This window comes from Chanos chanos, chromosome 1 (assembly GCF_902362185.1).
Source record: "Chanos chanos chromosome 1, fChaCha1.1, whole genome shotgun sequence".
In the NCBI taxonomy this organism is placed as follows: domain Eukaryota; kingdom Metazoa; phylum Chordata; class Actinopteri; order Gonorynchiformes; family Chanidae; genus Chanos; species Chanos chanos.
In genome coordinates, this window is record NC_044495.1 from 5,089,041 (window position 1) to 5,104,341 (window position 15,301).

General features: G+C 42.7%; 1 protein-coding gene across 2 annotated transcripts in view; it reads right to left on the reverse strand.

Moving 5' to 3' along the window:
• The window catches only part of prkd1 (protein kinase D1), a 37,250-nt gene that overhangs the window by 7,463 nt on the left and 14,486 nt on the right, over positions 1 to 15,301 (reverse strand). The window contains exons 2-11 of one of the 2 annotated variants that reach the window (XM_030769393.1): positions 14,644 to 14,782; positions 7,029 to 7,160; positions 6,559 to 6,719; positions 5,677 to 5,700; positions 3,698 to 3,905; positions 2,737 to 2,814; positions 1,583 to 1,781; positions 948 to 1,071; positions 569 to 646; positions 1 to 228 (exon numbers count right to left, since the gene is read on the reverse strand). The exon at positions 1 to 228 is cut by the window's left edge and continues 55 nt beyond it. In XM_030769393.1, the coding sequence (XP_030625253.1) occupies positions 1 to 228; positions 569 to 646; positions 948 to 1,071; positions 1,583 to 1,781; positions 2,737 to 2,814; positions 3,698 to 3,905; positions 5,677 to 5,700; positions 6,559 to 6,719; positions 7,029 to 7,160; positions 14,644 to 14,782 (1,371 nt within the window). The remainder of the gene's footprint in view (positions 229 to 568; positions 647 to 947; positions 1,072 to 1,582; positions 1,782 to 2,736; positions 2,815 to 3,697; positions 3,906 to 5,676; positions 5,701 to 6,558; positions 6,720 to 7,028; positions 7,161 to 14,643; positions 14,783 to 15,301) is intronic. The other variant, XM_030769401.1, reaches the window with a different exon arrangement.

The window sequence follows — 15,301 nt, forward strand, 5'->3', positions numbered from 1 at the left end:
GGCGTGTTGGATGGCCATCTCCCACATTCTCGCCACGTCCTGTCCCAGCCCGCTGACCAGGGCGCTGCTGTGCCCGTACAGCCCCCCCTCCTCGTGCGACAGGTTCTCCCCGACGTAGTAAACCAGCGTCGCCGTGGCGATCTCAAAACAGTGCGGGTTGGCTCCCTCTGGGAGCAGGTTAAAGGTTTTCGCAGGCTCCAGGAACAGCACCTCCGACAGGGGGATTTCCTGGCGTGCGCGTGCGCACACACGGACACAGACACAGACACACACACACACACACACACACACACACACACACACACACACACACACACACACACACACACATTGTCAAATGAGGAACACATACTTTCAGCTGATACTCAGTGGTTTCTAAACCTTCTTCTCAAACCAGGACTTAATCCTCTTAAAATGAGCTACATTTGGACTATATGTCAGATCAAAATGCCATTGATATGACCATATCATATTCTCCTGCCACAGCATACTGTATACGTTACGAGAGCTCTAGACGTGACATATCCATGTCCAACTAATCTGTTTTCCATGCATTAGTGACTCTTACCTTGTAGTATTTGCTTCCGGTCTCATTCTGATAGAGGGTAATACACTTGCTGTCCAGTCTCCAGTAGTGTCTCTTCCTCTACAGTCAAAAACAAAAAGAAAAAAGAAAAACAAAAGGAGAAAAGCGGTGTGAGCTCTGATCATGAGTTGAAACCTGATGGTTTTAGACTTTGGCAGATCGAATCCATTTTCATTTTCAAACACGAACATTTTCTAATTCATCAGTAAAATATATGTTGAGCGTTTCATATCAGGCGCCACTGTCAAATGTATCAATGCTACACATTAAAATAAAAAAAGTCATCTCTGTCTTCTTTTGTGTAAGGTTTTGTATAAACAAGTAGCATGTAGCATTGGTAGTGAAAGGAAAGTAGGATTACCAGTGTGTCTTTGCTAGTGAAGTGCACCAGCCACCCCTCCTTCATAACGTTACTGCTTTTCCTCTTGGTGTGTTTCACAGACTGGACGACCCGCATCAGTGGGATGTTGTTACTGGTGCATGGGCTAGCAGAAACATTCGCTGATAGGTTACGTGAGCTTTGGCGTACAGTGTATGATGCTATGGTTAAACTGTACATTTGGTATAGCTGCTTATTTAGTGCGGAAAACACACAGTGCGTGATGTAACACTCTCACTGTTTAGAGAGCATGAGGTTAAGACGCTAACAGGTTTTATTTTGATTGATTTAAAATACATCACACATCACACATTTGCCTCCTTGGTTTCTAACATTCAGAAGTACTATGGCCCACTACATGTTATGTTTTCTCTGACTGGGTCAATGCTGATTCAATAAGAGAAAACAGACTTGTTATAGTTGCTTCTTAATGAGAGTTTTTATGGACTTATCTGTGTTATTATTGTCTTCATTATTAAATATCCATCTTTTTTTTTTGGAATTTCACACAGTACGTAGTGCTGTCTCCCATTTACATTTTTTTTTGACTGTTTACATTTATTCATTAAGCAGAGGCTTTTATCCAACAGCGACTTCCAAACGAGGCGATCGCTTACCTTATGATCCTGTTGGATTCGTCTGGGTCGTGGTCCTGAAGGTCACAGAGGTCACCGTGGCCTGCCTCTAGCAGGGCGGCCGAGTCAGCGGCCATGACCTCCTCTGAGTCGTCAATGAGAGGACTGCTCCTGTCTCCATCCTGGTCATCACAGCCTTCCTCCATCACCACATCTGACTCCGCTCCTGGGCTCAGCAGATCTGCAGGAGAGGAGAGGAAAGGAGAAGAAATACAATGAAAAGGAGTTGGGAAGATAGGGAGAACATGACAGGATAGGTGAGGTGAAGTTTGATGAACATAAAGAGAAGAGAAGAGAAGAGAAGAGAAGAGAAGAGAAGAGAAGAGAAGAGAAGAGGAGAGGAGAGGAGAAGAGAGGAGAGGAGAGGAGAGAAGAGAAGAGAAGAGAAGAGAAGAGAAGAGAAGAGAAGAGAAGAGAAGAGAAGAGAAGAGAAGAGAAGAGAAGAGAAGAGAAGGTAAAAGTGGCGGCTGAGTGAAATTCCACATTAGATGTGTGAGGGAGAAAAATAAGTCTTCAAATTAACACCAGCAGCCCAGGAGAGTAGAATTTGAGAATGAGGTGAATTTGAGAATTAACACAGCTCCGTCAATTATATCCTTTCTCTATATTTTTCTCAGTTCATTTTGTCCTGTTTAACATATCATGCATGTTAATAGAATAAAATTATTTTGTCACTGTGTTAAAAAGAAAAGAAAAAAATAAAACAAAACGGCAATATTATTTCAAAATAGATTGATACAATGGCTTTTGAGGAATCCTATTTAACAACACTATTAATGGAGACAAACATATTCTAATGCATACTGCAACGTTCTTCTTATTCAAATCCTGTCCAGGGACCATCTGCACAGCACACTGCAAATGAAACCCTGTGCTAAAGCTCCTCATTTACCTAATTAAAGACATGCTGATAAGCAGACAAGAGGTTTCAGGTGTGACAAAGATGGGTTAAAAGCAACAACTTTCAGTCCAGTGGGTCTGCAGGTCTGAATTTGAAAAGCGCAGTTTAAATGAGTACAGGAAAAAGGGAAACACACAACACGTCCACAGGTGACGTAGGGGCGTGTGTGCGGTGGGACTCACATCTCACGCATTACGATGTTAAAAACCAACACAAAGGTCAGAGGTAAACTTGCCTCCATTTCTAGAAACTTCTCCAAGGCAGTTGTTTGGTACTTTGGGTGCACATCGTTTATGGCAGTTAAATTTGCAGTCTGGGTCGGCATGAGGAGGAAACAGAGAGACAGAGAGAGAGAGAAACACAGAGAGAGAGAGAGAGAGAGAGAGAGAGAGAGAGAGAGAGAGAGAGAGAGAGAGAGAGAGAGAGTTAGGGAGAAACTCATGACTTAGTGTATAAGCTTGGAATGTAACCTTGAGTGAGTGAGAACTATGGCATGTGGAGTACATTCTCTCACTACCCACGGCACTGCCTGTCAGTCAAAATCCCTTCACTCTAAACCCACAACATACATCTCTCCCATAAAGCTACAAACATACACAGAGCATGTTGTCTAATACACAAAAATGGAGAATAAGCGTAAATAAAACCCATAACCCTGTCTTTATGGCCTTGCCTACACTGTTCTGCCCTATATAAAACACAATGTCTTATTCAGACTCGTTAAATGGACTTCACAGGCCTTGAGCCCACACAACCACAGATATGATTACAGATGTGACTGCACTTTTCAGGATACATCATTCAGTTGAGCAAAAATAAAGAAAGAAATAGATAAACAAATAATTAAATCTATTGAAATACTGCACTGCAGCTTTAAAACCCATAAAATGTGATATGCAGTTTAGAAATTGATTTTGAAAACATATATAGACCTATATATATATATATATATATATATATATATATATATATATATATATTTATATATATATATATATTCCCCATATATTACATCTCGTTAAGATGTAATTTGCACAAATGCCAGTAGTATGGGTTATTGATCAGTGCTAGTCAGTACATTTAATAAAGGACCATAGGATTAGATCTAGCTCTCATTTCTTCTTATTTATTTATTTATTCATATATTTTTTTTACTGTTTAAACAAAACTGGCTTTGGCGGGTGCTAGCGGTATACCTTTGCACTGCAGGCCTTGGCGGAAGAGGCCTTTGAGCAGTTTCTTGCAGTGCTGGCAGACGGTGGGGCGCGTGTAGGAGTGGATGACAAACGTGTGGGGAACCTTGACTTTGGACAGCAGGATCTTATCCAGCTCTATGGGACGACCAATGTAGGACTGAGAGTTCGATCTGCCCCTCCCGGGAAAGACGTCTGGCTGGCTTTTCTGCTGCGGAAGGATTTTGGAACAAGACGAAATCAAAAATCAAAAAAAGGTGTTGTCGAAATCCGAGACATTCGAAACAGCGAGATTACCACAGGTCTTAATCGAAACTGTCTCTCTGATGTACCGTTTATGCTCAAATTTGAACCTCCGACACGCCTCAGTAAATCAGGCGCTGTGTGTGGAGAGTAACGGGATTGAGGTACTCCTAATGCGAGATTACTCTCTTATTCTGTTAGGCATAGTATCAGGCGCTGCGTGTGGAGAGTAATGGGATTGAGGTACTCCTAATGCGAGATTACTCTCTTATTCCGTTAGGCATAGATTAGCCCTAGCCTCACCAGTTTTTTTGTTATGTTCTATCCTTTTACGTACAGGCGGTGAATATCTTTGTAAGGTACTTCTCTCTCTCTCTCTCTCTCTCTCTCTCACACACACACACACACACACTCACACTCCATCTCATACATACACTCAGCTTCTCAGATCTCCCTCTCTGTCTTCCTTTCTTTCTCTCTCTCTCTGTTCTTTGTCTCGTACACAAAGCACATTTCGGTCATCCAGACTGCATAGAAAAAATTATGACTGGGATGTAAATCTATTGGCGGTGTTACTTAAGGTCTTCAGATCTTGTACTGATGTTCTGTTAGACCGCACATCATATTACACTTTTGTCCTCTTAAGACTGTCAAAATTTGACTTCATTGTATGGATTTGAGTCTATCAAGTGAGACAGCATAGGCCACTACCCAGTTTATTTCAAAGGTAGGTTTGCCTCCCTGTCTTCACTAAAGCATTCAAAAACACCATTCATCTGCTCTTTCTATGTTTTTGAAACAGATGTGTGGCTTAAATTGAATAGGTATGATGAAAACTTGGGAATCCTGCTATGAAAAATAATGATGTTGGGAGAGAGAGAGACTGAGAGAGAGAGAGAGAGAGAGAGAGAGAAAAGGAGACAGAGAGAGAAAGGGAGAGAGGGAGAGAGAGAGAGGGAGAGAGGGAGATAGGGAGGGAGACAGAGAGACAGAGAGAGAAAGGGAGAGAGAGAGAGAGAGAGAGGGAGAGAGGGAGAGAGACAGAGAGACAGAGAGAGAGAGAGAGAGAGAGAGAGAGAGAGAGATTGCTGTAGTTCTCAGGCCTCAGTGCGTTCATCAGTTCTGAACACAGTAACGGTTCCCACTGGGTTTGACTTTAAGGTGATACTGACTGACACAGCAGCAGATGGCTGACCGCCGGCTGTGAGTGTATCTGACATTGTGCAGGTGTGCAAAGTCAACTGTTCAATGAGCTCCAAAGAAAGACCGAAATCAATACCACCGTGTCTTCGTGTTGTTCACTTTGCCAACAGCCCTAAATAGCTTAATCTGAGGACCAGGTTTTGACCTAATTGCCAATACCAATAAACAACAAAATTCTTGCTTTTTACCTGTAGAACTGCAATAGAATTATGTAGAAGAGTTCTAAAATGTTCGACTCTGCATTTCGGAAAGCGTTCTAAAGACCACGTGCGCCCAAAGAAACAAGCAGATTCTACCTTCGTCAGTCAACAGGTGATTAGCAGCTTTCTTGAGACAAACTCATGTGTATAACACCATCGTTGGTGTCAGATTGAAACCGATGTTTATGTTCTCTCTGGCTCATTTGATTTCTGTTCATATGACGGCAACGGAGCAAAAGAAATGAGAGAGAAGACAAGTCTATCTTGGGAACCGCTGAACTGTAAAGTGAGTCCGTCAGTTCGGGCGGAGATGAAGGAGGAAAGTGCTTTACCTACCTCCATGCTGGGACTGACGGGGGACTGATCATTCAGTCAGGACACAGATACACATCCCAGAGAGAGAGAGAGAGAGAGAGACAGAGAGAGAGAGAGAGAGAGAGAGAGAGAGAGAGAGAATCAAAAGGCGATATTAATCAACAGGAAGTCCACATCACAGAAATCTATTCCAGATTTCATCCGGTGAGCACACAGGAGGCACAGCGGAACATCCCCAGTTTAAATTTTATTCACTTAGAAAAGACAGTCGCCTCTAAAGCTGCTTACATCAGGCAGGGCATTTCTGGCTAGTTAGAGTCAAATAACAGCAAAGGATTTACAAGGCGACGTGGAGTTCTGTGAAGTGGTCGTGATTACTGGGCTATGACTCTGAGAGAACAATTAGGCCGGGGGTACACAGAGGACTACATCAATGTTGTCTGAATCAACCGTCTAAAATATGGGTCTGAGCATCGTCTGTTTGGTTATACAAGATCTTTACAAGACGATTCTGATGACACTATTTTGTGACCCTCTTCGCGCATAATGCTCTGGTCATTCGCAAAACAATATAAATAAATGCACTCAGCTTGCACCTGTTTATCTCTCCATTTATACTGCCATTTGATTTTCTACTCATGCGCTCACTTGGAAATGATGAACAGTTACTTATGCGACAAGGTTATGGTCCTCAGCGAAAAACATTTACCAGGAAGTGTCGCCCAAATATGGGAGGGTACCCATATGTGTACGTAAATGCAATTTCCTTCACTGGATTGAACGTCTGCCCGGCCCCCCAGTGTAACAGTCACAGAACTGTTAGTTTGTGTGGGCCTGGAGGGGGAGGGAGAGGGCGGGGAGAGGGATAGGGAGGAGAGGGTGGGGTGGGGGGGGTGAACTCACCAGCAGGGCTTCATCAGATGGGCTTGGGGAGGGCTCCGCAGACACTGAGCGTGTGTTGGAAAGGCCAGTTAGGGAAACATTTGACAGTCGACGTTTACGCACGCCGCTGCAGTTGTTTGGGATTTTAAAGGCACAACGCTTGTGATAGTTTAGCCCACATCCTGCAATAAACACAAAAACAAACATATAAAACAAACAAACAAAGTCCAAAAACAGGAAACTCGCCCAAATGAATCAGCTAATTAATACAGTACGGAAACTATTTACCTTTATGTTCATCAGCAAGGTATTCATCATGAAAAAGACAAAAAAACAAACAAATCATCCCATTTTGAAATATCAAAAAGCATAACAGTTTAAGCTTTTGGGGCATTCATTTCTATAGTCCTGTGACTGTACAGCTGGATGCACTGAGACTGGTTATGAAGGTGGCGCTCAGACCCAGAGGGGGCCGGCGGCAGGATTTTTACCTTCACACTTGAGGCCCTGCCTCACCAGGCCCCACAGCATCTCGCCGCAGTGGTCGCAGAAGGCCGGCGCGCGGTAGGAGTGCACAAACAGAGAGTGGGGACGGATCTGGAAATCTTCCACCGTCGCCGTGGCTGCAGTTCAGACAAATAAACAAGAATAAATTTGCTATCACACACACACACACACACACACACTCACACACACAAACATATATATATACGCACACGCACACACACACACACACACACACACACACACACACACACAAAAACATATATATACACGCACACACACACACACACACACACTTCAGCATATACATAGATACACTATAATACGGGGAAAGGGTCTGTGTGGTTGTCAGTAATGAAACCGTGGAAGCCCGTGACTTCTGTTTTATACCGTATGCCTCTGCTTAGGCACGACCTGTAAAGTTCACGCCACAGTCATGTCTATTTTCATACATGTGCAGTGGCTGAAACATTGCAGTTCGATCTTTTCATTAATTATTGAAGATTCTGAAATGCACAGTAAATATACTCCTACTGTGACCAGTGAATGGCTATATTAATATACCCCTATATTTCATAACATCTCAAAAGCACATAAAGATGAGGGATGTCACGCATGCTTTATTAAGTATCTACGCCAGCCTTGGGCAGTGTGAGCTATTTCAAACCAACATGCACATGTGTGCCTTTCAGTTTCAGACAATAACAAACACAGAGGCCAAGTCAACCAGTCCAACAGTCCAATTCCAGTCGAGTCCCGAGAGCTTTTAAGTATCTTAGGGGAACTCATCTTTTTTAATCACAACCCCCGTCATCATTGGAACAAAAAAAAAAAAAAAAGAAAAGAAAAAAGCAAAACAAAACAAACCAGAACATAACTCGATAGAAAGGATCACGAACTTTGCTGATGGAGACGTTTCTCCGTACTTTGTGTCTTCTCCAGACCAGGTTTGACTGTGAGCCGCAGATGGACAGAGTCTTGGCCAAAGCTGATCTATGGCTGTTGGGCAGAGGCCAGACAGACTCTCTGACGTAGTCAGTCCTGTTCTGAGCAGCAGTCACACACACACACACACACACACACACCACTCTCCACCTCACTCCATCCAGCCTTTCCCAGGACGAGCAAGAATCAGATGAGACAGACTGGAACCAGGCCTCCCTTAGCTGTCAAGGCTAATGTCGTACAGACTGTGGTCAATAACAAATTAATTACGAGTTTATTTTCCGTTACCGAAACCACCGGCAAACCCTATAGAGGGGGAAAATGTGAGACACTAATCCCGTTCATTAATGTGGGATTTTACAAAATGAGATTTCAGTGTTCCTCATTAGGCCGTGGTATGACGTGAACAAAGCGTGTCACGTGCACGGTAAAAATATTCTGAGATACGTATTTAATTACGGGTTTGTGTTCAGCGTGACTGCAATTTTATATTATTAATTTATTTATTTATTCATTTATTTTTTGTCAGGGCATTGCTTTTAAATGGGCAACAGCGTATTTATTAAACATTGGGAACTTCTGCAGCTGAACTCAAACACAGAGCATTATCGTAAAAAAAAAATAAATAAATACAAAAAAAATCAACAAAATGAGTCCTAAAACCTCGCCAAAAAAAAAAAGAAAAGAAAAGAAAAAAGAAGAAAAGAAAAAAAGGAAAGAAAAGAATCCGCCTTTATTTTTTATTTGTAAATTGTAAGGTGAACGAGTGGCTTTTGGCAGTAGATGGAGTGTTTTGATTGACTCTTGTCGGCTGCGTGGAGACAGAACCAATAGGTTTGAGCTGAAAGCACAGCAGGAGCACAGTCAGTTTCATCATACGCATGTGGTCTACTCTTTAATGCACCCCCTCCCCTCCACCCCACACCCCCACCCCCCCAAAACCAACACGCTCAAGTAGAATACATTCTGATTAGACATTCTGCGGCAAAATTGCCTCAATTTATTCAAATTATTGTTTTGCCTTTTGTTTAAAGGCCAAGATATGTTTGCAAGTTTAACTACCTGTAAACTGTCATTAAATGCTTCAGGAAATGAGTGTGTTGCTGAAAAAGGCTTCCTGAGCCGGTTTAACGTAAATACTTATTTTTTATTTTCCAGACTTGTGCTCGTGTCGACTATGAAATCATCAGTTTAAATGGCTAACTGCCCTTTAATTCATCTTGATTTGCCTCGCAACAATAAAAAACAGGGTGAAATTAAGTCGCGGTGACGATGCAGTTTGCGGGGAAGGGCATCTCCCATGGGTTGGTAGAGGTATATTTTTTTTACGTAAACAATTACTATGGTAAACCAGGCAAGCAAACCGTGGAGGCTAAGATATCGGAGAGGCTTAATTCAATCTCATTTCAGGTAAGATGCGAAAATCCAATTCATTTGTTGTCGTGACACAGAGTAAAAACTTTGCTAAGGTTTTACTGAACTTACATGACCTAAGTTCAGACTTACAAGAGTTACCCTCAAAAAAAAAAAAAAAAAGACTTTTGCCAAAAACGTTTGTGGACCAGTTAACAAACAGAATGCAGAAACTTAAAGGATGACGTTGTCTGGTAAACGTGTCGAATTTACAAGTTTATTTATTTTCCAACCATAGCGATCTTTCACGAGAGAAGGCATATTCAGAGGACTTAAATTTTCAAACTTCTCCTTCAGCTTTGACAAGCAACTGACAATGAACAATCTTTGACAGTTAGAAGGTTTGTGTGACTTGCTTCCAAACAGTGGACATCGTTACCTCTTTTGAACCCAAAGTGATCCAAAATCATGCATCTTAGGTCCAACTCCACAGCTGCTATGCCCAAACTGAAAAAAAAAAACATCTGCTTTATTCAGCCAAAAATGACATCAAATAGCAGATTATGAAAAATGATTCCCTTGCCGTTTTGTACATAAATACCTCAACCCTGTGACAAACTGCAATTACACTGCCTTAATCTCCTATTCAAGGCGCTCTGAAACTCAAACACACTCAGCATATTAACCGTGTTCTGGAGAGCTGTGTTGTAGAAACCCACTTCTTGGGCTGTGAGCTTTCATGAAAATAAACAAACATGTCTGAGTCGTGTTTGAGACCACTTCCAAGTCCAGCAGCCTCAGGGGGGGACGGAATCATTAGCCGCGCATTGCAAGTTTATCTTTTCCTTATGAATTTCGGTGAAAATAAACATAGCAGGCATGTGTGGGCTTTCCTTTATGCACCGCGAGAACGCTCCAGAATTTCCAGTGCTGTCAGTGTTACTACGACTACGCCAGCATGTCAAACAAACCCATAGGTCAGATCTATTTGAGCTATTTCGTTAAAATGCGTCATACAAACAACATCTCCCACCACGCATCTAATCTTTGCAATCTTTGGAACTGCAAAGGAGTCGACTGTAGCTAACGGAAATAGCAACCATGCATAACTTTGGAACATGTGGTTTTCCGAGAAGTAATGCACTTAAGATTTGGAACAAGTTGGATCATTTTTACACCTATAAACCCCCTTGGGCTACAGCTTGGCTGGTTGTTTGGTATTAGCTGCATCGTAAAAATTGATCCATTCAAACATTCGTAGTGACACCTTGTGATACCAATGAATTCTGGGTGAGTGCCAGAGGGAGTGTAGCACATGGTTTTATCTGTAATGCTGATCCAGGTGATAGAGAAGATAAGCACAGTCATGCATGACAGCATGATGTGGTGACGGTTCTGTATAAATGTCCATGTCAACCAGCAAAGCCTCTCCTACACAAGTTTGTCACAGATCATGGTGGTGCCAGACAACTCATCTGAAGCTCACAGGATCATAGTTACATCCATAATTATCATTATATTTCATTCATCTTGACTGGCAGAAGCAGTATTTAGTACACGGATCAAATACATCACGGTGACAAAACATAAGGGTGTAACTCTGTCATAATGCTTAGAATGTCTTTGGCAGAACCACAGAGCCCACATAATGAGTAGATCTGACAGTGACCACGGATAGTCTTCAGAAGGTACAGGCAAAAAAAAAAAAAAAAAACAAGGGAGAACTGCACCAGAAGGCCGTCTGCGATGGTGGAGCCCTGCACATACTCCTGGTAAAGTGACACTTTACCACACCGAACAGCAGAACATTCGGCCTGTTTGTCTGTTGTCTGGGCAATCACTCTCACTTACTAGTGTGACAGCCACTGCCAAGAGAGACTGGCACTCTCGTTTTCATCGTGCAGGCAGGTCAGTTCTCCATGTACATCCTGTGTTGAATCTACTTAAAAATGTACAGCGCAAAGCGAAGTTTCTGGGCGAACTTGTAATGTTAGTCCAGAGCGTGACCCCAGAGGCGTTGTGAACCTCAGCGTTCTGTGTGGTGGCAGATGCGTGACATTCAATCCCATGTGGTATATTTGTGAGTAACATTTATTCTCATGGGAGGCAGGCAACATCTCACTGTCTGTTCCTGTAGGCAAAAAAAACAAAACAAAACAAAAAGCTAGTTGAAAAGCAGAAAAATAAACTGTACCAACATTGTGGATGTCTCTTGAGAAGAGGTATTAGTATCAAAAAAACAGAACCACCTAACGAGGTCTGGAACTACCCTGGTTTCATCTACCCGGAGAACTCGTATTGAAGTTGCCCCTGAGAACCAGCCTGACAAAGTGACTTATCAGGACGGTATACGTTCTGTATGGCATGGTCTTTTGTAAGGGCACATAACAAACAGTTGCCAAGGTGCTATAGAATTTTCAGCCTTGGGGGATTGCACAGGTGACAAGGCAGGTCCAGGTGTTCCAGGTGAAAATGGAGTATGAGCACACAAACCATGCTGAGGGCTCTACTCTTAGGGCAGTCTGATGACTGGCCTCTGCCCATCAGGGGGTGCTCCTGATGTTTAGGGGGACGCAAGCAGATCAGCAAGGTATGTTATAGGCTGGCATGCTAAGGAAGTGACATCATTGGAAAATACCCTGTGGAAACAGAGCATCTCCTGAACGTACGAATGCTTCTCTTCGCTTCACTTGCCAGTTTTTGCTCTTAATGCTCAAAAGTAGAAGTATATAAACGGCAGAAAAGTGCATTCCATGATTCTCAAAGAGGCAATATCCATTACGTAGTAGGCAATTTGTAGGGGGTTGCCATCCCCCTTGTTAGCAAAATGAACAAAATGCAGCCCCCTTGTTAACCTGCCATCCCCTTATATTCTCTGTGGAGTAGTGTCAGTTACTGTTGGGCCATCTCCCCTGTTAAAAAATAACAAGTCGCCCACTGCCATTACAGAAGCCAAAGCTCCAGTCACAGATTCTAGAGAAGGACCGGAAAGAGTTCTGCTTTCCAAACAAAGAAGCGCACGGCTGACATTTTCGTGGTTTATATTTTTACATAAAGGGAAGCAAAGTATGAATTCTAGTATGAACAGAACTCTACCAACGTACTTACCAACACAACTTTATTAAAACAACTAGTCCAACATCAGAATGTTGGTGCTACATGTGACAAATTGTTTTATCTGTATTTCAACCCCTCATGAAAACAAGAGCTCATGGTGACTTGGTAGCACAAAACAAAAAGAAACATCTCTTATACTGTCATTCTTCCTCCATAAAGGGATGACAATTGACTTGCACTTTGTGGTGCATGTTTGTTGGAAGATAAAAGTCCTCTCGTTTTTCCACTGAATGAATGCCACTGGAACCATGTGATCCAGGGTCACAGATAGATTTTCTGAAGCAGGTCACTGCACGGATCCACAGTTGCTATTCCCTACTGACTGCTTATTGGTGAAGATATTTCAATAAATTCGTACAAAAATGGCAGGTAGAGTTGGTGTACTAAAACTATAGTGTATGCTTGACATCTCTGCGTAGTAACAAAATAAATCTTGCAGCATTGGAAGAATCTCTTAGGAAACTATTCTGTATTGTGTCCGTCATGTTTGATGTCAGTGAAATTCGTAATTTCACAAAAGCTGTCCACCTTGCTTTCCCTGCACTTTCTGCAAAGCCCAAAACTGTAAAACGTGAGTTTGGGTGACTAGCATCCGCCTACAGACAGAACGATCCGCAAATCAACTTAAACGCTCATGCTCTGCTTTTTCTGTTTGTTTGTTTATTGGTTTTTGGGTTTTTTGTTTTTTTTTTTAGAACATATCCATTTGTATCTCCACTTTGTATCACCTAATCCTCAGGTGATTTCATTCATTTGGAACACTCTTTGGCTTCACACTCTGTTTTGACCTTCATGACTTCTGTGTTCTGAGTTCTATTTTTGTGTTCCGAAAACAGAAACCCTGTACCGCCCAAGAATGGCTGAGTTCACCGTAGCTCATATGCCCACGGTTCGCTGTTGTACCAATCGCTCTAGGAGGTTTAATCACTGATCGTCTGTGAGGGGAAGTCAACATTTATTGATGAGGGCACTGGAGTGCAACATGATTGGCTCGTTTTCCTGCAGTGAGTGTAAAGACGCAGGTGATGCATTTGAGCAGAAGATAACAGTCAAACTATCTGCAGCTGTTTGCCATACTTTTAATATATCAGGCCACCTGACACTGAACAACATAACAACCTCAGAAATGGTGAATTAAATGATGGCTTAATCGAGTATTCCAGTGCATATCCCAGAATGATCTCTCAGGTTTTGCTGTTAGGCTACAAATTCAAATTAGGCCTCATCAATACTGTACTAGCAGATACAGTATGCCAGCAAGGATAAAGCAAAACAAAACAAACAAACAAAAAGCTTCTGTCACCTGACTTTCTGGTTAATAAAATGAAATTATAGTGTTAGAACAGCCATCAAGAAACTTCGGGTTTTCGGGCTGACTCCAGTTCTAATTGAAACAGTTGCAATTAAAAAGCATTGACCCATCTTTGTGACAGTCGTGCAATTTTCCTGTGTTATTCTGTAGCGAGCTCAGCTGTGTGGAGTGTCATTAAAAAGTGTCACGGCAGGTTTCCCAAGAAGGTTGTTTGAGAGAATGAGCGCATCTGGGTGTGTTCCACACCTGAATTCCCCTCACAGCAGGTAGCAAAGCTGGTGGTTGAGGGAGGTGTCAATCACCCCCATCTCCATGGCGTTATGTCTCCTCGGTTACCTGCCATAGTGCCAGCGAGAGGAAAGTGCCTGCCAAGCGTTGGTAAAAACACTTTAGCAGTGTCACTAAATGCGCCACCTCCTGTGCCTCTTCCTCCTGAGAAAAGTAACTCTGTTTTTCACACCGGTTCCCACAGCCAAACTTGGACCAATGACAAGTTCCACAAATAGGCCCAAACAAACTAGTGAAACAATGGAATAGTCCAACAGGATGGCACTTAGGTGTGGTGGAGGGGAAAACCCCCCCCCCCAAAAAACACACATTTTAGTTTAGATCATTCATGCCAAACTTAAACGGCGACAACTAATTGACTCTGGCTGTAATATGTCATCGCAGCATTAAAATGTATCGCTGTTTCGTCTGATGGCTGAAAAAGGCATGTCTGCTGTGATTCACCAGACCATGTCAAACACTTCAAAAGCTCCCCGTGGCACGGGTGTCGGAGAAACACACGACGGTGCGTCTTAAAAAAAAAAAAAATCCGTTGTTCACAGGTAGTGGCGGGCCAGAAATCAAAGCACAGCAACACTGGATCTTACCTGAGAGCACCACCTCCACCAGATCTCCTTCCATGATATCAGAGGCGCATTTCACCAGCTGCAGTATGTTATCTGACAAGGGGTCATGACGGAACAGGAGGATCTTGTCGTACATTCCGTAGAAGCCGCACTCCGGGAACTGTGGGAGACAGAGATGTCCGGTCAAGCGTGAGCAAATGTCAACCCATGTTGGCTCACCGCAGGACCGGCATGCGCGAGCGCGTTAGTTATACGGCCGTCGTTAGGTTTCCCCGGCAACGCTACGGGCTATTCAAAGTGATCCGTTTTCGGAGTAAAAGATTAGGTTATTGCTTCTTCCAAATATCAAAATATTTAACGCGGGGAGACAAAAGCACAGCTAACAATTACAAGGTTGCTATAGCAATGCGTCTTTGTGATCATCAGTAAGTGTCTCCTGACAGATGTCTTCTCATTTTGATGAGGAGGACGGTAATTAATAATGTTTAGCCATTGCATCACTCGCTGTGTCATGGCTAGTAAAAGAAAAAACAAAACACTTCTCGAAGAGCCTGCATGCTGAAGCATCATCTTGTGTGTATGTGTGTGTGTGTGTGTGTGTGTGTGTGTATGTGTTTGTTTTTCCAAATGCTTAAAGAAAAATCTCTTGTGAAGCTCAAACAAGTGGCTCAAGTAAGCA